We start from the raw sequence: 24,448 nt of genomic DNA, 5'->3' as shown, positions 1-24,448 counted from the left end.
TATGAGAATTCTTTTACCACTTCTATCTCTTCATTGTCTAGGTTGAATTTGTCAAGATTCTCCATTGTTATTATTTTTGTTTTCTTTATGTTCAACAGTAAGCCTGCCTTTCCACTTTCTTCCTTGATCTTTCTTGGCAATTGTTCCAGGTCTGGAAGGTTTTCTGCTAGTATGATGGTGTCATCTGTTTATCTTAGATGGTTGATATTCCTTCCTCCTATTTTCACTCCTCCTTCTTCTGTGTCCAAGCCTGCTTCTCTTACAATATGTTCTGCATATAAGTTCAACAGGCAGGGCGATAAGATACAGCTTTGTCTGACCCCTTTGCCAATTGGGAAACATTCTGTTTTTCCATGTTCTATTCTAACAGTACCCCCTTGTTCTGAGTACAGATTCTCCATCAGGACTATCAGATGTGTTGCTCTAAGGAAGTTTAGGAAATGGCTGTCACTCCACCTTGAAATCTCTTATTTTGACTGTAATCCTTTTGACACTTACTAAAAAATAACACTCACAATTAATTGTAGTCTTTTTTTTAAGCAAGCATGCTATACATCTACAATTGTGGACACCAGTTCCCTTTCCACTTATTCAGTTAAACATTCCTTTAGAATCAAATGATTTAAAATTAAAAGCACATCAGAGGTCTTTGAATCATTACAACTTTTTCAAGTATTTGGAATGACTGAGTCACTCAAAGAAAAGCTGATGTATTATAAGTTCAGGATGTACATTTTCCTTTGTATGTCCAAACCACAAAGCATTATACTAATAGCATTTAATAAATTAAGTGCTTTCACAACAACATCCATAGTCACACAGCATATGCCAAATAAATCTTGAAATGCACTTTAAATGAGAATGCAATATTTCTCTTAAGTAAACAATAAGCTATTTAGTGACAAAAGCAGAAGTAATGGCATTCATATCTGAAATGTAAATTTGTTGAAAATAAAGCTCAAGTACTTTCTGACTGGAAATACTGAAATTTTTTAACAAACACATGATTGGCAGCAGAGACGTATTTATTTCCAATTGTTCAAATGAGTAACTTCAAGCAAGTCATTTCCAGAAACAGATGATCAGGAGCAGAATGTCATGTTTTAAATTAAAAGACTAGTATGGTCAGATAATTTTTCTTTAGAAAGGACCCTCTCAAAAACACCACGTATAGGGATCTCAGATGCAGTATAACAGAGGTATGGTTTTGGGAATAAAATTAAGTACCTGCTTCATTTTACTAAAAGTAAATGTTATGCAGACTGCTTATCATAATAAAGAAAAGGAGGTTCAAAAGAAATTCTATTGTTCTTTTTATTCAGTTCACCATTTTAAAGTGATGTTTTATATGTAAAATAGATTATGTGGTGGTGACCACTGCCTTTCATCTCTAAAGTTACTTTAGATGCAAGAAACTTACTTAAAGCTGGAACAGACCAGCAAGAAGGGGCGGCGTGAATCCGCCCCCACTGAAGATAGATTGGGGCCACAGCAAACACATGCCGCAGCCCCGATTTGCATTGAACCCAGCCCAAACAGGAGCCCAAAAGATCCAGAAAACTGAAATGTGTTACTTGTTCTATTGTGGAAATGCTCAAACTGATCTTATGTTAACACATTCCTTTTTAAGACATTTCTAAGCACAGACTAAGGAAGAAAAAATATATTACATCAGCATTCTAAACCCAGCCTGATCTACAGCTGAAAATGTGACTATAATACCAGAATCCAGCGTACAATATCAGTCATGGAAAAATAAAGAGATTTAACACTGTCCTGGTGAAAGGTCTCCTCCTCATTCAAAAAGTGATGGCATTAATCTATACTAAGCATTAAGGTATTAAGTGCGGATTTATGTTAAAGTCGATCTAAATCACTCCCACTGAACATAAAATTAGTCAGTTTGCTTGGCTTCTCAGTTAAGATTTTAATTTGTTAAACTTTCGTATAATTAAGAACCCCAATCTTCTTTGGTCTCAGTTCAATAATAAATGCAGGAAGCTGTCTTCACTATAAATAAGGGAAAGGACTACAAAATATTTAATTCATTTAAAGCAAGCAAAGCTAAGTGATATAGCTAGAAATAGAAATATTCAATAAAAAGAGCAATTTAATAAATATTTATCCTTATTAATTCAGCCTCAAAAGGTCATTTGTTTTACATTTACTTGACCACCATATTCTACTTTTCAATCTTATATACCATTCCTGCTTTCAATTGCATTGAACTGTATCTACACATTGTAATATTGTATTGCTACCTGCCCAACCCTCTGACAAATTTTAACTTCTACAATAGGTCGATGATGACCAACATGGGTTCCTTACATAGGTCTATATTCTGCTATTCCATAAAATTCATACTTACCATAGAAGCCTCTGCATCACACGATACTTATAGCGTGCACGATACAGAGCACCTACTCAAAGGAAACACACTCACCAATTCATACTGTAAAGTTTGCATGTAACTATAAGGGAATTTGTCTTACTAAAGCAGCTCTGTTATACGCTTTTGAATACTAAGTTGAAGTTCTATTCTCTTCCACCTTCAAACATTTAACTCAATTAGAAGAGTGCAGTGAGAAAAGTATCAAAATTAACTTTGACATGAATTCTTGTTTATGGAATTTAGCTCCCAAAGCCCATCCACTACTTTCAGTAGGTCTTTAGAAACAATTAAGAGAATACCTGCTTACTTACTGCTAACACATTAAGTGTCTGTGCTATGTTTTAAAATGTTTCTATTTACAATTATTATTATTATTTATAGTATTTATACCCTGCTATTCTGCCAAAAGGCTATCATGGTAACAAAACAAAACAAAATCACCAAATATACTGTACAAGGTGTTTTTTTATATATAGGTTGTACTTTTCCTAGACAAAACTCAGTTGGATAGGAAAAACATGATGTGTGTAAATTGCTGCATTAATCAGTTGTGCAAGTGTGTATTTTGATCTGCGTGTACATGGCTGGGAAGCCAGCTGTAGCTATCCAATGCATGCAATAAGCTAAATACAGGTACTCATGCTTACACAAGTGCTTTCTGTGCAGGATGTTTTTAACTGAAGGCAAAACAGTTTGCTATCAGGAGAAGTTAGTAGTGATGACTCAAACAAATTTTTATAGTTTAACCTACTGCCACATGTCATACTACTAGGAGCTCATCCTAGAGTTAGTCAACGCATTAAACTGGTACTTATTTAGTTATACATACCTGGGGCTCTAAAAAGCTGCCTTGAAAATATCGATATTCAATATCAGCTCCTCTGCTGAGGTTAACTGTTGCTTTCCATAGCAGACTATAGGGGGAAATTAAGAAAGAAAATGAGATTATTGTCATACTATTTCATTTCCTTCAATAATCATGCTGCATGGACAGAGCTCACTGAAGAGCTTTCTGAAGCATACTCCTTGCCCTCCTGATATTCAGTGGTTCAAAGATGTAAACACTAATGCTTATCCAAAGGCACTGTATATTGCGAGCAGTTACTAGTTCAAGCAGAAGGTCTAAGGTAGCAGTAGTACAAGTGACTATCTACTGATTTCCCTCTATGCACCACAGTAAACGTATTACCAAGGAAAGGGGGACCATAGGAAGACAGAGGTCTGCAGCAGTGGTATGGAGTTTACTGTTGTATTCTAAAAACACCCTGTGAATGTCAAAGCTTAAAATGCAAAGTGAGTTGTTGGGAGATGGAAATTTCTATTTCAGCCCCATTCCCCAGCCCTACCAATCTCTTGTACATGCTGTGACTGTTTACAAATCAAAGCCTCTGTGCTCTGGATCAGAGTGTGCCTATTGTTTTTTTAACAGTCTAAGCAAACAAACCAACGGGACACATTGAAAAGTACAAAGGAATTAAATAATAATTTAAAAAATTGGGTATAGTTTGCAGCCCACACAGCTGTATATCATGGGCAGACAATTTTTTTCCTATAGTATTTTATGAGAAGCACATTAGTCCAAAACAGGACAATGCAAATGCTTAAGCAGGAAGCGAATGCATATCAATATAGCATGCAACAGCTAAACACAAGTGTCAGTATACATAAGCTTTCTAAAATGAAGTATCCAGATGCTAAGTCAATGACCAAGTTGCGGGACATGAACTGTATAGTGACTATTGTCAGTTACAAGTATCTGTGTGTATTACAGAAGTAAACTTACTCATCACCAGCCTCATCCTCTGGCTGAAGAATTACTGCACTTTGGGGATCCCAGTTTCCCAGAGCACCACAGCTTCCACATATGGCAAAAACTTCTCCTAAGAACAGCAGTGTGTTAGAATCAAGCAATCAATAAACCTTTGAGTATTATCCAACAGTTCTGTAAAGAACATGAGCAGACACAAAATTACACAATTTTTTAAACTTTTTTCTATTAAAAATGCCCATAACACTACACAAATCAGCAGTACTATGGATGTGTAAGTGAGAATGTATATGCTACTGAAGTCCGTGAAAGACAGACCCAAGAGGTGGTTTTCAGTTTTTAACTTGCAATGTGAATGTCAAGCTCAACAACAATAAAGTAAAACTCTCTGGGAACAAATCTTGTACAAGTAAACTTCTGCCAGAAGAAACATCTCAAAGTATTCTGTACTTCAATTGAAGCGTTTGTTTTGTCCACTACAGTAAAATCTTCTCAATGTTACTTGATGTACATAAAGAACTATGTAGATCCACGGGGGGTGGGGGAAGAGATATATTGATATCCCAAAGCTACGCACAAGATCTTAGTGTGCCTTACTATGCATCTGTACTCATACATTTACAGTTTTTAATGATTTATACAGGTCATATGTACTAGTTTAAAACAGCCTGTTGCCTGACATCTGAGACAGAAACTACTTGCTTGCTGCTGGTTGAGTTTGGTACATTACATAACATTTCTGAACATGTTATCTGGTGAGGTAAATAGATAAGGAGCAAACAGAACAGCTGCTATGAGATCAATTAAAGATCAGTTTGGCTGGCAGAAAAAAAGTACTAGGATTCTAGAAATGGAAAAAAAAATCCATAATGTAAGGTGGTGGGGTAGAAACAAGAAGTAGAAACCAATTGACAGTGGAGACACATAGTTAAGAAGTGGACTGAAAAGTACCCAATAGAAAGTGTACTGGAAAAAGAAGAGTGTTTAAAGGCAGAAAAATAAAACAAGTAGTTTGAGAAAACAGTGGTACTGAAGGTTGGAATGCATGTGTGTTCAGTCTACTCTCTCACACACACAGTAAGACCCAAAGTCTTTTATAAGCCAAACCCAAACACATTCTGGAGGTTAGACATGGCTCTTGAGGAGGGTTCACCTGAATCCAGCCCTCTGCTTAGTTCATCCTCCTTTTTTCTAAAGTACATCACTGCACTGGTGGCTCTGGGAGGGAGGGTTTGGTACAATTTTTAATTTTGTGTTTCCTTTGATTATTTCTAAAGTAGGTCAACAAATTTAGCATAAGGCAACCTAACCTATGAAACACAGCATCTCTCTAGTAGCAAGAGAGACAGACTGGTTCCAACATTTGTTCTGGTCAATCAGAATTTCATGCAAGCCTATATATATATATTAGACTAAACCAGGCCTGTCAGGGTTAGTCACAGACTGTATGTCATATTATATCATAGTGTGAAATAATGTTACAACAGATGGTAGAGTGTCAGAATACAGTACAGAAAACACAGCACATTTTCTGGGAAGGAAACAGGGGTTCAGCTTAGGTGAAGAAAGACTGAAAGGCTGGAGAGGGCTGTTAGGATAAAGGGATTGAGAACACATTGAATTTCACAGACAACTATAAGAAGCTGAGTGAAGACACAGAGGCAGTCAGGATATAATTACCACCACTACCATTATCAATTACCTTATTCCTCCGCCCTCAAACTGGGAATAAGGATTGATTTAACGACACAACCACAAAAATATCTGGTAAGTCACTGCTAAAGGAATACTTGGGAACAATATAAAAGAACTCCTGAAAACACATTTTGCTCATTAAAAATAAATTCTCACACATTTGCTCAATAAACTACACATTACAACCTTGGAAGATATTGTATCTAGAAGGCATTAGATTGGCCAAATAGAAGTCCAGCTTCCTCACATATCTCACCCATAAGTATTCCCTCTCAGGTAAAACTGGTTTTTCCCAACACAATGCTCTCTATACACATTGCACTACAATTTCCATAATTCAACCCAGCATGCCAGTGACCATATGGCCAGAGGTGTCCCCGTACCTAGTGTAACCTAGTGCAGGGGGGTGGTTCCTGGGGTGGAGCTTCCTGAGTGGGATGGGGGTTCGGGAGATGGAAAATGAGGAGAAAGAGGCTGCCGCAAGGAGGTGTGGATGGGGGCTGCTCGGCCTTCCTCACTGCCCACAGCCCCATTTTCATGAGGAGAATGGGGCTGTGGTAAAGAGGTGTGGAGGTGGGGGAGCAGGTGTCACCCCTCTTCTGGGGTGTCACTCAGAGCTGTCCACACCCCTAGTAATGCCACTGCATATGGCACTTGTAGACACATGAATCTACAAGGCACTAGGTTAATGAAAACTGATGGAAGATTTGCTCTTGCTTTTACAGTAAAACTGCAATAGAACAAAAGTGGTTTATACCTGGTGGTGACACTCCTCTTATTTTAAAGGTAACCTGACAAGGTGCCATATTGATCGATGATGCTGAATGGCTTTCTGTTTCCTGCAAAGGAAGAGAGAAAAAATGCTTTATGTTTCAGGAGAACTGTAAAAATTCTGTATCTTAATAGCATGTAGATTTATTTTCTTTAATTATATATTTCTAGATACATTTTTCTACATGGCATTCTTGAATTTCATGCAGTTGACTACAAGATCAGACAGGCTAGCATCCTCCCTAATAAGTATACCTGTTATACTTTCCCCCAACTGTGAGTTCAACAGCTGGGTCAAGGGCTCTTGGACCAACCAGGATTCCCGCTTTCTTGATGCAAAGAAAATATGAACATATGTTTTCTTCTTGTCACAAACACTTCACCAGAAAACCTTTAAAAGTTGATCATGAGGATCTAACACTGTCAATAATTTCTGCTCAATGAACATTTCAGAACTAAACTACAAGTTTCACAGCTACCAGGTATTGGTAAAGGACTGGAAAAGTCAAAGAGCATAGCAGCAGTTGCACTAATGGAGGAGTAAAGAAAGTTAACAAAAATTGGGGGCGGGGGGGGGAGAAGAATCTCTTTGGACAGTTTTTAAGAAGGATTATCTGATTAACTGATAGCAAAAAGCAGCCGTGGACCTGTACAGACAATGTCACATGCAGCTCTTTTGTTATGCTTTGTATCAGCAGCATTCCTCATTAATGATGAAGATGTTTTATATTGACAGTATGTCATCCACTAATAATAATGATCATGATTACATTTCCTATTTTTATTTTTTAGAAAAGAAATACTCAAAGAGCCAGGTAGATGAAAAAACCTAATTAAGTCCAAGCAAAAACTTTATTTTATTTTAAAAAGGATGTTACAGTCAGGATGCTTCCAAAGAAAAAACCCTATCTATAATCATTATCTATACATCAACTCACATAGCTCTTTGAAACATAAACGACAAAAAAGTAAAAACGCAGAAAGGGGAGAAATACCTTTCATACTGATGCTCTGTGCTATTGCAGTTACTAGTTTTCATCAAAATATTACATAATGTATAAACACTGAGGAACTGAGCTTGTTCATATGTAATAAAAGGAGGGGAAATCAAACTGATTAAAATTTAGGGTTTGCTTATATTTCTACTGCAAGCCCGGCTTTAAAGCAAAAGGGGCATCTATTAGTGGAATTATGTAAATAATGTATTACTCTTGACAAGTAAGTCAAATGAGTACCCAACATTTTGGTGTTTGTGAAAGCTCAACAGAGACCATATCTAGAGCTACCACCCAGCTCTCCAACCCACACAGCTCTTAGAAATTTAAAAAGGGCTCTTTTCCTCCTAACCCATAAAAAAGAAATGGATGTACATGTTTATTTCTGGTTATGGCTGCACTACTGTAGAATTATACCGAGAAGCAAAAACAAGGAAACTGAGCCTGGCTGTATGTGATAACGGGAGGAGAATCAACCAAATGAAATACAGCTTCTGTTTATCATATTTTCAATACAAGCCTGGCTTCAGAACTATGTTGAAAATGAAACTGGAGTCTAGCTACAGTATTACATAATTTCCATTAACAGTGACTCAGATTGGCAAATTAAGGAGTACACAAGCTCTGCAGAGTTTGTGAAGCCAACCTTGAGACAACCAGGCCTTCCATTTCGTTCTCAACTGACATGCAGAAAGGATAACAAAGTATATTTTTCCACAGAAAAGTCAGAGGGTATTCTGAAGCATGATACAGAAGGGCAGCATCATAGGCTACTCCAGTTCAGGCTACTCCACCTAGACTGTTGCAAAAATGGAATTGAAATTGAAATTAAGCTTTGCTGTTTCTTCTAATAGAATTTAGTCACAAATCTTAAGGTTTACATCACATTCGGCTGTGTTGTTCAGATTTATCTGCCCCTACTAAATCTCACAGCAAAGTGCGAGACAGCTATTTCAAATTCCTAAACATTTAATAGGAACTGGTATAATAGCTTGGAAACACTAATATAATCCCCTCAAAGTAGTTATTACATGAACTGTATGTACCTTGGGTTATCAACACAATTTTGAACTGGCTTCCAGTGCATGTGGTATTTCTTTCCTTACTGTTAAAGGATACCAGTCAGCAATCCAGAATTGCCAGAATTTGTGGGTCTGGACTAGGCCCACTCATTGACATGCTGAAAAATACAAAGTCTTTCAAAAAAAAAAAGAAAAAGACATTATTCCAAATTTTCCATGCAGCACAGTGTCAGGTCATGAGGGTTTTTCCATCTTTGGGGAGCTGCAAGAAAAACTTTATGTATGCAAGAAAGGGTTACCTGCTTTGAAAGGTCACCTTCTCCATCTGGATATCTAAACTTTTGGGTACTGCAATATTGTTAGTCATGAATGCAGATGGAGCCTTGATAGATTCAGACAATATTGGTGCCTTCATTATTCAGGACCACATTAACTTGCCTGGCTAGACAAAACCTTATTTTTTGTATCTAATGTTCTTGCTGTAATCCGCTTTGATTCCATGGGGAAAAAGCAGAATAGAAATAAATAATTATTATTATATTATTTTGGTGTGGCCCAGTGAGGAGAGGTTTGCCCCCCCTTCCCTGTCCTCTCTGATGTTTATGACAATTATATCCATACTTCTGTCATGGAGATAGCAAGGCACATTGGGTACACATACACCTCCTTTGTCAAAGAGTGACTATATTGCATGATTGGATGCCTCAATTTTGAATTTATTGCTGAAACCTATATGTTGCACTTGCTGGGGGCAGATGCTGCAGGAAGGAGCACTACAGCAAAAATAGTCATGGTCAGGTACTATGGAAGACAGATATTTGGTCATTCGTTAATGAATTATGAAGTATTATGATGCTAAAGAGAGTGCTGACCATCACAGAGTATTGGCTGTGAATCAAGACTGAGCTCCCATGCTCCAGAAATTCTTCCCTTACACTAAATTCTTCTTTACACTACATGGCTGAAGACGAGACCATCTACAGGTATATAAACTACCGTACTCCAGGAAAGTTTTTTCCCCAGATGAAGAGTTGGTAAAATGTTTCAAATTAATCTGATAATTAAACAGCATCTGTGTGTCTATCTGTGGCAGCCATAACTTATCACCTTCATGAAGGTTTTTAAACAAGAGGCTGGATGGCCATCTGTTGGGAGTGTTTTGATTGTATGTTTCTGCAATGCAGGGGGTTGGACTGGATGGCCCTTGTTGTCACTTCCAACTCTATGATTGTGCATTCATGATGAGATTTTGAAGCTTCAAATTTTGGCAGGCTGTTTTCTGTCACCTAAAATTGCAGTTTAGTCATCCAAACTACAGTGCTAGGTATCAAGTTGAAATCTGAAAAGAGGGTGGGGACAAGATCACTAGAAACAAAAGAAAGGGGTACCATGCTCTCTCATTCTCACTTTTACCACATTACCTTCCTCCTCTCAACAAATTATCAAAATGCAAATTTATTCTCCATACATAATCTGCCACTCAGTTTTCATACATATTCTTAATCTTTCTTACTACCAGAGCATCATGGCAGATGCCTTAAACGGGGTGAGGTGGGAGTAATATACGAAGCTTCCCAAACATGTGTTGGATTGCTAGGTACAGTTGTTATTGTTAATGGCCCTTGAGTCGATCTCAACTCATGGCAACCCCATGGATGAGAAATCTCCAAGCTTTCCTATCCTCAACTGCTCCGCTTAAGTCCTGCAGATTCAGGCCCGTGATCTTCTTGATTGAGTCTATCCATCTGGTATGCAGTCTTCCTCTCTTTCTACTACCCTCTACCTTTCCTAGCATTATTGTCTTTTCTAATGACTCATTCCTCCTCATGATGTGGCCAAAGTATGACAGCCTCAATTTAGTCATTTTGGCTTCCAGGGAGAGTTCAAGCTTAATTTGTTCTAAGACCCAATTGTTTGTCTTTTTAGCTGTCCATGGTATCCTCTGTCTTCTTCTGCAGCACATCTTAAATGAATTGATTTTCTTCCTGTTTGATTTCTTCATTGTGTAGCTCTTACATCCATACATGATGATGGGGAATATAATGGCTGGAACAGTTCCGACTTTAGTGTTCAGTTGTATGCCCAAATTCGAAAGTGTAGATTTTGGCTGCCCTTCCCATTGCTAATCTTTTTCAGATTTCTTGACTGCAGTCTCCATTCTGGTCAATATTTGATCCAAGGTACCAGAAATCTTTGACTATTTGGGTGAACTTATTATCAAGTTTGAATTTATGTAGATCTTCCATGGCCATTGTTTTTGTTCAACAGTAAGTCTGCCTTTCCACTTTCTTCTTTAACTTTCTTTAGTAGTTGTTCCAAGTCTCTGATATTTTCCAATACTATTATGGTGTCATCTGCCTATTAGATTGTTGATATTCCTTCCTCCTATCTTCACTCCTCTTTCTTCTGAGTCTAAACTTGCTCCTTGTATGATGTGTTATGCGTACAAGTCAAAAAACAGGGTAAGAGAATGCAGTCTTGCCTTCAACCAAGGTACAGTTTACACAGAAAAAGGAGAGGGCCCTCTGAGTCACTATTCTAAGATTTCTGCAGTGCGGGAGGAGGAGCAGGAAAAGGACAGCTAAGGTACAGCTGCTAAGACTCCTGAGATTAAAAATAGCAGAAAATGAGAAAGGAATCTCTGAGGTACTGTTGGTAAAATTTATAAGGTAAAAAGGAGGAGCGGGACTGGAAGTTCTATGGGTCACCCTTTTGGGTATTAGGTACAGATCTGTTCGGCACAGGACCGAACCCTCTTCATCTGGTAATAAAATTTGCTCGTAAGAATAACAAAAAGAATAAATATGGATGCAAGACTAGATTCTGCATACAGCCATAAAATACTAAAAACATATTTTTTTATAAAATAACCTGAATTCAGCACAGAGAAAGCACCATCAATATAATCCCACTATACAAATTTGATGAAGAATTATATTTTTTCCATACAGCTTGTATTTTTCTCCTTACATTTTAAAGAATAAGCAAGACTCATACTACAAACACCAGCTTAATGAGCTTTATTAGCCTTCCGTAGATAAACAGCTGTCCACGGCGGTTGACTACAGCAGCACAGGACTCTTCTAATCCTAACATTACATAATGTAGAAAGACCTTTAACACATCTCTTCCCCACCCCATCCACTAATGACCAATTGCAAACATATATTTAAAAGCCTTCTCTAGAGTACCTCCTCTCTTTTGCTGGCTTCTCTTCAGCTCTCTGACAAATTCTTCTGAGGATTTGGCAACCTTCTCCACATGCTCTGCAGTAGAGGGGCAAACCAGGACAAGGATCTAAATTAGGATTCATACCTTGCCTTTTTACACTTCCTTGTCTGTAAGGTAGACCTCTGCTTTGATGAAGTAGGAGCACTACAATCAACCCAGTTACCTATCCTTGTAGCAATCTGAAAAGCTGGAGGTTGCTACAGTATAAGACCCATCAAGGTGCTGAGGGGAAAATAGTGCTATTCCAACCAACAAAGACCAAGAAAAGTGCTGAGGGAAAAGTGCTTTTTAACATAGCCTTTGCTTATAGAAAGAAGGTAACATGAACTAAATAATTATGTTAGGGTCTAGTGAGCAGGTTGGGATGATTATTGGCTGCAGAGTCCATTAAGATCCAAGACTAAAGGCATACTGGACCCAATCAGACCTGGGAGATTGAAGATTCAAATTCCAGCAACCTTGGGACTAGTTACCATCTCTCAGGCTCAGCTACCATGCAAGGATGCTTTGAGAGTAAAAAGTTGAGGGCACTTCTTATTCAAAAGGGATGTTGAGAAGCTGGAGCATGTCCAAAGGAGGGTAACCAAAATGGTGAATGGTCTACAAACCATGCCTTACGAGGAGAGACTTAGGGAGCTGGGTATGTTTAGCCTGGAAAAGAGACGGTTAAGAGGTGATATGATAGCCCTCTTTAAATTTTTGAAGTGATGTCATATTGAGGGAGCAAGCTTGTTTTCTGCTGCTCCAGAGAATACGACCAGTCTCAAACTGGATTATTTTTGCAGTGTGCTGTGGAGCACAGACGCAAGGGAGGTTAAAAAGGGAGCAAAGTGAAGTGGAGGAAGAGACTCAGAGTGGTTGAGGAAGAGAGAGAGACCAGAGACTAAGAGGGAGGGAAAGGACTGGATCCTCTGAAGCCACTAGGGAGAGCCATAGAAGGGAAATGATGGTTAATTATTTTGAATGACACCACTGGATTAATTCAAAGAGATAACCTTGTTAGTCTGGAAAAACAGTATGCAAAGATATCAAAGGTGATGCACAACCCCTTTGCATACCATTGGATTAGTGCTACTCAGAGCAGAGGTCCCTATTTACTTATTAAAACAGTCATATCCTTTTATCTGGAGATCTCAGGGCAGATTATAATAAAACCCTTGGAGCAGCCTGGTCCTTGAGAAACCAGCTGCCAGTCCCAGGCATGGGTTTTTAAGAAGGAAAGGAACAAAGCTACCCAGAGTGTATAAATTCACTGTGCGCTGGAATAACAACAACAGTAACAACAACTACTACCGGTCCCCTGCATCAAGCAGACTGAGAAAGGCAGGAGTAGGCAATGCAGAGCCACAGAGGGGCGCAAAGGAAGCCTTCTGAGCAAAGGAGGAGGAACCTCCCGGAATCAGGCAGCAAACCTTCTCTGCTGCGGAAACAGTCAAGACACCAGCTCTGTGTGTGCTGTGGGGGTCTGTGGTGAATGTTATGGTGTGTGTGTGTGTTTTGTATTGCGTGTGTTGTGTGCGTGATGTGTATTATGTGTGGTGAGTGTTATGTGTGGCTATATGTATCATGTGCAGTGAGTGTATTATGTGTGTGGTGTTATGTGTGGTGTTTGGTGATGTTGTGTGATGTGTACTGTGTAGGTATTATGTGTGGTGTGTGTATTATGTTATGCAAGTGGTGAGTGTTATGGGTGTTGTGTGATGTGTATTATATATGGTGAGTGTATTAGGTATGTGGTGAGTGTTATGTATATGTCGTGTTATGTGTGGTTATGTGTGTGTGAGATGTGTGTATTATGTATGGTGATCTTATGTGTGTGTTATGTGTCTTGTTGTTGTTGTTATCCGCCCTTGAGTCCTATGGTCCACTGCTCTGCTCAGGGCCTGCAAACTCATACCCATGACCTCCTTAATAGGGTCCATCCATCTGCCATGTGGCCTTCCTCTCTTTCTGCTTCCCTCCACCTTTCCTAGCACTACTGTCTTTTCCAATGAGTGCTTCCTTCTCATGATGTGGCCAAAGTACGACAGCCTGGTGATGGTAAGTGTGTGTCATATGTATTATGTGTGTGTTGTGTGTGATGTGTATTAGGTGTGTTGTATATATTACATGTGTGGCGTGTGTATTATGTGTGTGTCATGTGCATGTGGTGTGATGTATGTTATGTGTGGTGAGTGTTATGGGTGTTGTGTGGTGTGCATTACGTGTGATGTGTGATGATGTTATGTGTGGTGTGTGTGATATGTGGTGATGTTATGTGTATAATGAGTGGGTCTTGTGTTACGTGTGGTGATGTTATGTGCGTGTTGTATGATGTGTGTGAGAGATGCTTATTATGTATGGTGAGTGTGATGTGTGTGTCATAAGCGGCGGTGCTATGCATGTGGTGAGTGTCATGTGTGTATGATGTGTGTGTCTGATGCGTATTATGTGTGTGGGTGGTTAAGCGTGTGTTGTATGTTGTGTGATGTGTAATACGTGTGTGGTGAGTGTTTTGTGTATGTGTGAGAGAGATATGGATGTGTGTATGCATGATGTGTATTATGTGTAGTGAGTGTATTATGTGTGGTGAGTGCACATTATTGTTGTATATCTGTTTTACTGGACTGTTGTGACCCGCCTAGGTCCCGGAAGGGAGAGGCGGCATATAAATAAATGCATTATTATTACTATGTTATGTGTGTGTGGTGTGTTATGTGTGTGGTGCGTGTGTCTTGTGTGTTGTGGTGACTTGCGTTGTGTGTGTCGAGTGTGAGGAGCGGAGAGAGGGAGGGCAGGGAAGAAGGCAGAGCCGGGGGGAGAAGCGGGCCCTGGGCGCCCAAAGGAGGCGCACAAAGGAGCCCCAGCCCTATCTCCTTCCCCCTCCTCCGCCTCACTCACCTCCCGGAGACGGAGAGTTAGTTGATGGAGGAGGATGGTGATGATGATGATGGCAGTGGCTTCTCTTCCCTCTTAGGCAGCTTCCTCTCCTCTGCAAGGCTGCTGCTGCTGCTGCTGCTGCTGCTGCTGCTGCTGCTGCTGCGGCTGACGACAGCGCCGCCTTCCCTTCCCTCTCCCTCCCTGAACCAAACCGGTTACAGCCGCCCGGCTTAAGGCGCCGCCGCAGCCGCCGCAGCAGCAGCCGCCACCGCCGGGCGGGAGGGAGGGGGGGAGAAGGGCGCAAGGCCAGTGGGTACCACGCGGCACGTGACGCGGGGGCAGCCAATGAGGAGGGAGGAGGAGGGGGCGCTCAAGAGACGCGGTTCCTAGAAAGCAGCGGGTGGAAGGAGGAAGGGGGCGTGGCTCCCAGCTACGGAAGGAGTGTGGGCGGGGCCGCTTCCCTCGTGACGTCAAGGGAAGGGAAGGGAAGGGAAGAGAGGTCGGACCAGGCCTCAGGTGAGGAAGGAAACAGTCGGGTCGCTGGGTTGTCGTCTCTGACTTACGGCGACCCTAAAGTGAACCCATCGGAGGGGGGGTTCCCCTGGCAAGGTTTCTTCAGAGGGGGTTTGTGCCACGGCCATCCCCTGAGGCTGAGAGAGTGTGACTTGCTAGCCCTGAGGCTGAGAGAGCCTTTATACAGAGAGACTGACTTCTTGCCTTGAGGCTGAGAGAGTGTGACTCCTTGCCTTCAGACAGAGACTGACGTCTTGCCCTGAGGCTGAGAGAGCGTGGCTCCTTGCCTTCAGACAGAGACTGACGTCTTGCCCTGGGGCTGAGAGAGCGTGGCTCCTTGCCTTCAGACAGAGACTGACGTCTTGCCCTGGGGCTGAGAGAGCGTGGCTCCTTGCCTTCAGACAGAGACTGACGTCTTGCCCTGGGGCTGAGAGAGCGTGGCTCCTTGCCTTCAGACAGAGACTGACGTCTTGCCCTGGGGCTGAGAGAGCGTGGCTCCTTGCCTTCAGACAGAGACTGACGTCTTGCCCTGGGGCTGAGAGAGCGTGGCTCCTTGCCTTCAGACAGAGACTGACGTCTTGCCCTGGGGCTGAGAGAGCGTGGCTCCTTGCCTTCAGACAGAGACTGACGTCTTGCCCTGGGGCTGAGAGAGCGTGGCTCCTTGCCTTCAGACAGAGACTGACGTCTTGCCCTGGGGCTGAGAGAGCGTGGCTCCTTGCCTTCAGACAGAGACTGACGTCTTGCCCTGGGGCTGAGAGAGCGTGGCTCCTTGCCTTCAGACAGAGACTGACGTCTTGCCCTGGGGCTGAGAGAGCGTGGCTCCTTGCCTTCAGACAGAGACTGACGTCTTGCCCTGGGGCTGAGAGAGCGTGGCTCCTTGCCTTCAGACAGAGACTGACGTCTTGCCCTGGGGCTGAGAGAGCGTGGCTCCTTGCCTTCAGACAGAGACTGACGTCTTGCCCTGGGGCTGAGAGAGCGTGGCTCCTTGCCTTCAGACAGAGACTGACGTCTTGCCCTGGGGCTGAGAGAGCGTGGCTCCTTGCCTTCAGACAGAGACTGACGTCTTGCCCTGGGGCTGAGAGAGCGTGGCTCCTTGCCTTCAGACAGAGACTGACGTCTTGCCCTGGGGCTGAGAGAGCGTGGCTCCTTGCCTTCAGACAGAGACTGACTTCTTGCCCTGGGGCTGAGAGAGCGTGGCTCCTTGCCTTCACACAGAGACTGACTTCTTGCCCTGGGGCTGAGAGAGCGTGACTCCTTGCCTTCACACAGAGACTGACTTCTTGCCCTGGGGCTGAGAGAGCATGGCTCTTCGCCCCATTGTTTCCGTAGCCATGTCAGGATTCGAACCCAGGCCTCCATAAGGCCCAAACCACAATGCCACGCTGGCTCTGGATGTGTTGCTGCTTACACGAACTGTTTGATTTCCAAACACAGGAAGGCAGTGTGTTCAGTTGTTCTTAACTGAGGTCGAGTCGACCCCCAACATGTTGTGACCCCATGAATGAAAGTCCTCTGATTGAGTCACCTTGTTCCGAGACACGCTGCAGGAATAATCCAATCTGACACTGCTTTAACTGCCCTGACTCAATGCTAGGGAATCCTGGGAACTGTAGTTTTGTGAAACCTTGGGCCTTCTCTGTCAGAGAGCTCTGGGGTCACAATAAACTACAATTCCCAGGATTCCCCAGGACTGCACCAGGGCAGTTAAAGCAATCTCAAACTGGATTATTCCTGCAGTGTGTTTTGGACCTTTGTCACAAAACGGCATGCTTTGTTGTTTGCTACTTTTGAGTGGATCTCAACTCATGTGAATGAGATGCCTCCAACCCTCTCCATCCTCTCCCTCTCTGCTCAGGCCCTGCAGGCTCAGGCCCGTGGTCTTCCGATTGAGTCTATCCACCTGGCATGAGGCCTTCCTCTCTTTCCACTGCCCTCTACCTTTCCCAGCATTGTGGTCTTTTCTAATGAGTCATGGGCCTGTTACAGACTGCCAAAATAAAGCTGCTTGGGGTCTCTTTGGAGGTATGCTATTTAAATGATGCATGGGTCCTAAGAGTCCGGAGGTTGTGCCAAAGCCACACTCCATTCCTAAGCACTGGAGTGCAGCTTTGGTGCAGCTTCTGGATTCTTAGGATGCATGCATCATTTAAACAGCATACCTCCAAAGAGACCAAAAGCAGCTTTATTTTGGCAGTCTGTAACAGGCCATGATGTGGCCAAAGTACAACAGCCTCAATTTAGTCATCTTGGCTTCCAGGGAGAGTTCAGGCTTGATCTAGGACCTAATTGTTCGTCTATTTAGCTGTCCTTGGCATCCTCAGCACTCTTAGCATTACTGCCTTTTCTAATTTTTTCATGCCTTGTTATCATACGGCCAAAGTACAACAGTCTCAGTTTAGACATCTTGTCTTGTAAGAAAAGTTGAGACTCAATTCACTCTTCTTGTTGTTGTTGTGTGTCTTCAAGTCATTTTTGACTTATGGCAACCCCAAGGCAAACCTGTCAAAGGGTTTTCTTGGTAATTTTCTCTGGAGGGGGTTTGCCATTGCCATCCTGAGAGGCTGAGAGAGTGTGACTTGACCATAGTCTAAGACTCATTTATTGTTTTCTTTTAGCAGTCCACCATATCCACAGAATTGCTTCATAGCTGCCCTTCCACCTCCTAGTCTTCTTCTGATGTCTTGACTGCCGTTTCCATTCTGATTAATGACTGAACCAAGGTATGGAAAATCTTGAAATATTTCAATCTCCTTTAAAGTTATGTAAGTCATCTTTGGTTATTTTGTTAATGTTTGCTTACTATTCATAGCTTTTAAGTTCTTAAAAATTTCCTACTTCCTCATATGGTCATCATTTTCAATTGTGAACTTGCTTTTGCACTTTCTTCCTTGACTTTTTTTCAATAATCATACCAAGGCTTTGCCATTTTCCGCCAGTACTGTGGTTTCATCTAGTACATAACTTAAACTGTTGATGTTCCCTATAAGACTAATGCTGCTTTACTACAATATTTTTAGCATACAGTGGTCCCTTCCCACCTGCAGAGTACTGCCCCCCTCCCCTGGATGGGAAAAATATGGACAGTTGCTCCCCATATTATTCAGTGGGAGGCAACCTGTGCACATCCATGTCCTTGGGCACATGCCACCATTGAACGATATGGAGCATGGCGATCTGTGTGGAATCCATGGTTCGCTGGTCCACCAATGCAGTGGGCCTATTGAACAAGTTAAACAGACCAGGTGATAAGATAATAATAATATTTATTTATTCATACCCCGCACTTAGGCTATTAGAGTGGCTTACAAATTGTTAATTGGACATTTCCCTGCCCCTCAGGCTTACAATCTAAAGAGACAAGACACAAAAGGAGAAGGGAATGGCAGTGGGGAAGGGGGAAAAGTCCAGCAGATCTTCTCTCCCTCTGATGCCTGGACCAGGGCAGATGGACTGGAGGGAGGGCCCCTCTTCTTACTCTGATTAGGACCGATGGAGCTGGCCTCCCCTTCTCTCCCTCTGGATTTTGGTGGATGGAGGGAGGACCTCATCAAGATGCAGTCTTGATGAACCCATTGCTAATTGGAAATGATTCCGTTTCCCCATATTCTGTCAGCACAGTAGCCTCTTGTTCTGGGTGCAGGTTCTGCATCAGGACAATGTTGTGGCACAACCATTTCTTTAAGAGCAATCCATAGTGTTTCATGCAGGCAAAGGCTTTGCTGTGTAATCTATAAAGCACGGCCTGATTTTCCTCTAAAATTATTTGGTGTGCTCCATTATCCAATTTATGTTTGCTGTATGGTTCTTCGTGCCTCTTCCTTTCCTGAACCAGGCTTGGATATCTGGTTTTCTTGTATCATATGTTTTAAAAGTCTTTGTTGTAGGATTTTGAGCATCACTTTGCTTGCACGGGAAATTAATGCAATGGCCCTGTGGTTACTGCAGTCTCTTGTGTCTTGTTTCTTGGGGACTGGAATGTATATTTAACATTTCCAATCTATGGGCTGTTCATTTGTTTTCCATATTTGTTGACAGATTTTTGTTAGAATTACATTAGATTCCGTCTCTGTATCTTGAATCAGCTCTGTTGGTATGCCATCTGTTCCTGGTGATTTTATTTTTCCAATTGCTCTGAGACCAGCTTCCACTTCATTTTTTTTAAAAAATAGAGGTTCATTTTTCTTTTGTTTCTTCTTCAAATGCCTCTGTTATCCTTTCTTCTCTTTCATTTAGTTCTTCTGAATATTGTTTTCATCATCTTTTTATTTCCACATGGTCATGCAATGTGTTGTCCTTACTATGTAATACTGATATACAATATTTTGGTTGCTCATGAAATACTTGCAGTGGATAGTCAAAGAAACCACAGCACTGAGTTTTCAGGAGCTGAGCAGAGCTGTCAGTGACAGCCTGTCTTGGAAATCTCTCAGTCATGGTGTTGCCATAGGTTGAAGTAAATAAAAACATCAGCAAATAGATAGTAAGCTGGGATACTCAGGGAAGGCTTGCTTTTTTAAAAAAAAAACATTCACCTAAAACTAAAACAATATTGGGACATGAATAATTTCAGAAGGAAGTGCATTTCGCCAAGTGGGTCCCACAAAGGTGAACACACAGCTGTGAATTCACTTTAGAGCAGATTTCAGGAATGTGTGGTACCACTAGCACAGCCTCTTCAAATGGTCTCTCAGACTAAAGGGATCTATAAAAGAACATTCTCTCTGTATAGCCAGATCTCTATATAGAAAGCATTAAACCTGTCCCTTTACCAGACAGGATATGCAAATACATACATGATTGCATACTTACATGTTTTAGGGAGGTAGCCCTGTTAGTCAGTTGCAGCAAAAACAAAGTCTAGTTACACCTTACAAATCAAAGGCCTGTTACAGACTGCCAAAATAAAGCTGCTTCAGGTCTCTTTGGAGGTATGCTGTTTAAATGATGCATGCACCCTAAGAATCTGGAAGCTGCACCAAAGCTACACTCCAGTGCTTAGGAATGGAGTGTGGCGTTGGCGCGACCTCCGGACTCTTAGGACCCATGCATCATTTAAATAGCATACCTCCAAAGAGACCCGAAGCAGCTTTATTTTGGCAGTCTGTAACAGGCCAAAGTTTTATTTTTTAGAATGAATTGTACATAATTTACAGACCACAAGGTAATGAAGAAGGATATGTTTGAATACACATAGAGCCATCTTCTGACAAGCACTAAGTATGTGTAAGAGTATGATAATCCACAGCTGAACCCCTGCTGTGCTTAGATCATTAAAAATTTTGTATTCTGCATGTCAGAACATTAATATTGATCTGTTTTCTCCTTGTACTGTATATAAATCACATGTTACCTCAAAAAGGAAAACTGCATTTTAATACTAAATAAAGAACTGTTAAAAATGAATATGTGATGAATCTAGTTTACACAAAAGGACTTGACAGAAGCTGGCTGGTCTGCAAAATTTTATAACAGGATAGGCAACATATCCTCCAGATGTTGTGAACTACAACTCCCATCAGCCTTAGCCAACAGAGTTGGACTAGAGATGACAAGTGTAGCAACATTTGAAGGGAAACATTAGTAGCTTGCAAAAGTTCATTTTTTAGATCACAACATCCTCCTAGTTGTTGTCAATTCTGTACAGTTGCTTCACAGTATTTTTGCAGTATTATTGAGCAAGCCTTGCTTTGCATAATCCCCATCCTGTTGTCCCCACCTTAATATAATTATACACAGAGTTAAGATCAGAGATACTTACTTCAACTTTAGGATCTTCCTTATCCTGGAGGTATTGTAATCCTTTAACAAATGGCAATCCTATAAAAATAACACAGGTCAAGAAAAGAAAAAGTTAAGAGGAAACTTGAAAAAACTAGTTTGAGTGGCTGCAATGTTTTTCCTTACTTGTGCTGCAAATGTGTTACTATGGTTTTATGTCTACTGGGGCAAAAGGAGGAAGCAAAATATTTGTTTCCATGTCAATTAATTGATGCTTAGGGAACTAAATCATTTTCAGAACTTGATTGCCAGTTAGGTATGCCTTTCCTCATCTTTGTTTTTTTTTTACAAAAATATTACTGGAACCTATATGTCAAATATGACTTTCTACCTTATGTTAACACTGCTTTTTGAATGGTCTATTTCTGGGACTATTCAATAATCAAATGTGATTGTGGGGAGTAGTATTGTTACTCTGTAGTTAAACCTATTTGTTCAGCATTTAAATTAAAAAACATTAAAGAGTGGGAAAGGGTCTCTTTCTCACAACACCGTCATAGCACTTCGAAACCACTTTAACTGATATGGCTGCACTCTATAAAATCATGAGGTTTGTAATTTGGTGAAGCACTAGGATTTTCTTACTAAATATTTGAAATACTCTTCCCTAAACTACAAATCCCAGGTTTCCTTGCAATGCAGCCATGGCAGTTAAAATGGTGTTAAAATTCTATAGTTCTGTACTGTGAAAGAGTCACAGATTAGGGTGACAAATATAAGGCAATATTTAGGCCCGTTACAGACGGGCCAGAAAGTACGCGCAGAGCGCGTACTAGGGTTAGAAAGGGGCGGTGCTTCCGCACCCCCCTAACCCTAGTGCGCGCTCTGCGCGCACAAAATGGCGGCAGCCGTTCTGCACGGCTGCTGCCATGAGGACGTCACGACCGCGCCGCCTCTATACGGGGCGGCGTGGACGTGACGTCCTCGCTCCGCGCCAGGGCGCTTAGTGCGCCCTTTCCGCAGAGCAGGAAGGAGCTCCATTTTGGAGCTCCTTCCTGGTTTGGTCCGCTGGGCGCAGCCTTCACACGGCTGCGCCCAGCGGACCAAAGGAGAAAGGGGCCAAGCGGCCCCTTTCTCCTCCTTCCCGCCGCCGCGGGGTGTCCTTGGGGTTTGAAGCCCCAGGGACACCCCTTTTCAGGCTGCGGGGAAGCGGCGTTTTGCCGCTTCTCCGCAGCCTGAAAAGCGGCGGATCGGGGCCTCAGCAGCTGCCGCTCTGGCAGCTGAGGCCCCAATACACCGCGGAAAGGGGCGGGTGCAGCCCGCCCCAAAGAGGCGGTCTGTAACCCGCCCCTGTGTCATCGTTTTTTGTGGGGTTTTCAGGCCAAGTCTTCTCTGAAGTTGCCAGCCACAGATGCTGGCGAAACTCAGGAATAAACCTTTCCAGAACATGGCCGCATAGCCCGAAAAACCCACAAACACATATGGATGCCAGCCATGAAAGCCTTTGACTTCACATTTAGGGACATTGTTTGAAATGTATATTGTAAGTTAACAAAGGTCCAAAACACACTGCAGAAATAATCTAGTTTGACACCACTTTAACTGCCCTGGTTCAGTGCTAGGGAATCCTGGGAATTGTAATTTATTGTGGCACCAGAGCTCTCTGACAGAGAATACTAAATGTTTTACAAAACTACAGTTCCCAGAATTCCTTAGCATTGAGCAAGGCAGTTAAAGTTGTCCCAAACTGGATTATTTCTGCAGTGTGTTTTGGACCAAAATTGATATAGTAGTACTATACTGAGTTAAATTATTATAACTTTAATTATTTATATCAGTTCTTCTTCCTGACCCTCAAAGCACTGGAGTGATGATATTGACCTTCAATGAAGTGGAGAGTGCTGTTAATAAAATCTAATAAATATTATGAGCAGCATTCAGTTTATTCATTACAGAACTTTTAGCATGATTGAATAAAGGACTCTTATCTTTATCTACCGTATATACTCGACTATAAGTCGACCTCATGTATAAGTCGAGGGCAAGTCCAGAATTATGGATTTTGACATGACCCATGGATAGGTCAAGTGTAAAACTTGGAGGCTCCTTTAGTGTGTGTATGCGAGCGGCAAGAGGGAAGCAGCAATCAATACAGGTGTAAGTGTTTCAGCCTTCACTCCCAAGACAGCAAAGGGCAGGGATGGGAGAAGCACTGTTAAACAAACAGCAATCAATCGGTCACCAAGGACTCTATCTGTTTAGCTCAGGACAGAAAGAAACTGCATGGTGAAATCTGAAAGAGCTGCTATCACATTACCATACTGACCCATAAATAAGTTGACCTAGGATTTGGGGGCCAATTTTGGGGCATACATTTTTAGACTTATAGACAAGTATATACAGTTCCAGACATGTCCTGGAAAGTAGCCTTAATTGTCTTCAGAGATATCTCAATAATGATTTGTGTGAAGAAACTCATTTTGGTTGCTGTCTACATTCACTTGCCTGAATAAACCCCACAGCAATGAGGTGGCTTATTATCATCATCATCATCATCATCCTGTCTTTTTGCTGATTTAGGACTGAAGGTGGCTTACAGGAGTTAAGACAAACGTAACTAAAAATTCACAGTATACAAAAGTTAAAAAATGTAATTAAACTATCAAATAATTAAAACCCGCTAATAGCATAAACAGTTAAATATAAAACCACAAATTGAAAATTCAGCACATTATGCAATGCCTATTCTCCTCAAGGAATAAGTCCTCACATGATTGTGGAACAATAGCAGTCTGACCTCACTAGGAAGGGAGGTTCAGAGAAATCACTGAGAAGGCCCCTTTGATATTCCCTCCAAATATACCTGTGAGTGTGGCTTGATGGAGAGAAGGGCCTGCCGGAAGATCTCAAAACACAGGCAGGTTCATATGGGAGAATAGGATCCTTCAAATAATCTGGATTTGAACCCAGTTTACCTCTGAGGATTATATGGAATTATCTTGAAACCCCTGCCTGCTTTTACATCTAGCCATATAAATCTAGTAATTATTTGGATTAAAATATACCATCATGCAACAGACTTCACTTACAAACATTGCATGACAAAGAAATGTGTAACTGAATTGAAATATATTTTCATGACAAACTCATTTGAAAATTTGACCCAGTGGGCATACATTTAGCTTTTTAACTTTTTCTTTATAACTGTGTGTGTGGTATTTGGGGATTTCTCTTACTACAAAACGACAGTTATGGCTAGGACTTCTGAGAAGTCACTGTACCAAAGATTAAAGTGTCTGCAGCAGAATCAAGTCATGAGTGACTGGGAACAGAGGAGTTTGATTCGCTAGCTATAAGAAAATGAGAAACAAAACCATCCCTGAGTATCTGTTCTAAATGACTTGTCAACTGGTAAACTGCCCCGAGGTTTCCCCAGCTTTGCATATAAGGATTAATTGCGGCCTGCTTTAAATGGCAAAACACC

At 41.6% G+C, this 24,448-nt stretch overlaps 1 protein-coding gene and 1 pseudogene across 2 annotated transcripts in view; one reads left to right on the top strand and one right to left on the bottom strand.

The window, feature by feature from the left end:
- Positions 1–14,947, bottom strand: part of GPCPD1 (glycerophosphocholine phosphodiesterase 1) — a 47,705-nt gene extending 32,758 nt beyond the window's left edge. The window contains exons 1-5 of one of the 2 annotated variants that reach the window (XM_089477970.1): positions 14,755–14,947; positions 11,835–11,909; positions 6,613–6,694; positions 4,176–4,272; positions 3,222–3,306 (exon numbers count right to left, since the gene is read on the bottom strand). In XM_089477970.1, coding sequence (XP_089334096.1) covers positions 3,222–3,306; positions 4,176–4,272; positions 6,613–6,661 — 231 coding nt within the window. In that variant the 5' untranslated portion in view covers positions 6,662–6,694; positions 11,835–11,909; positions 14,755–14,947. The remainder of the gene's footprint in view (positions 1–3,221; positions 3,307–4,175; positions 4,273–6,612; positions 6,695–11,834; positions 11,910–14,754) is intronic. The other variant, XM_089477968.1, reaches the window with a different exon arrangement.
- Positions 7,067–9,608, top strand: LOC149305255 (purine nucleoside phosphorylase-like; annotated as a pseudogene).
- Positions 14,948–24,448: the final 9,501 nt, after the last annotated feature.

Source organism: Sceloporus occidentalis, unplaced genomic scaffold (genome assembly GCF_023333645.1).
Source record: "Sceloporus occidentalis isolate IW3139 unplaced genomic scaffold, rSceOcc1.0.p SCAF_12, whole genome shotgun sequence".
NCBI lineage: Eukaryota > Metazoa > Chordata > Lepidosauria > Squamata > Phrynosomatidae > Sceloporus > Sceloporus occidentalis.
Note: the sequence above shows the minus strand (reverse complement) of the source record. Positions and strands in the feature narration are given on the sequence as shown.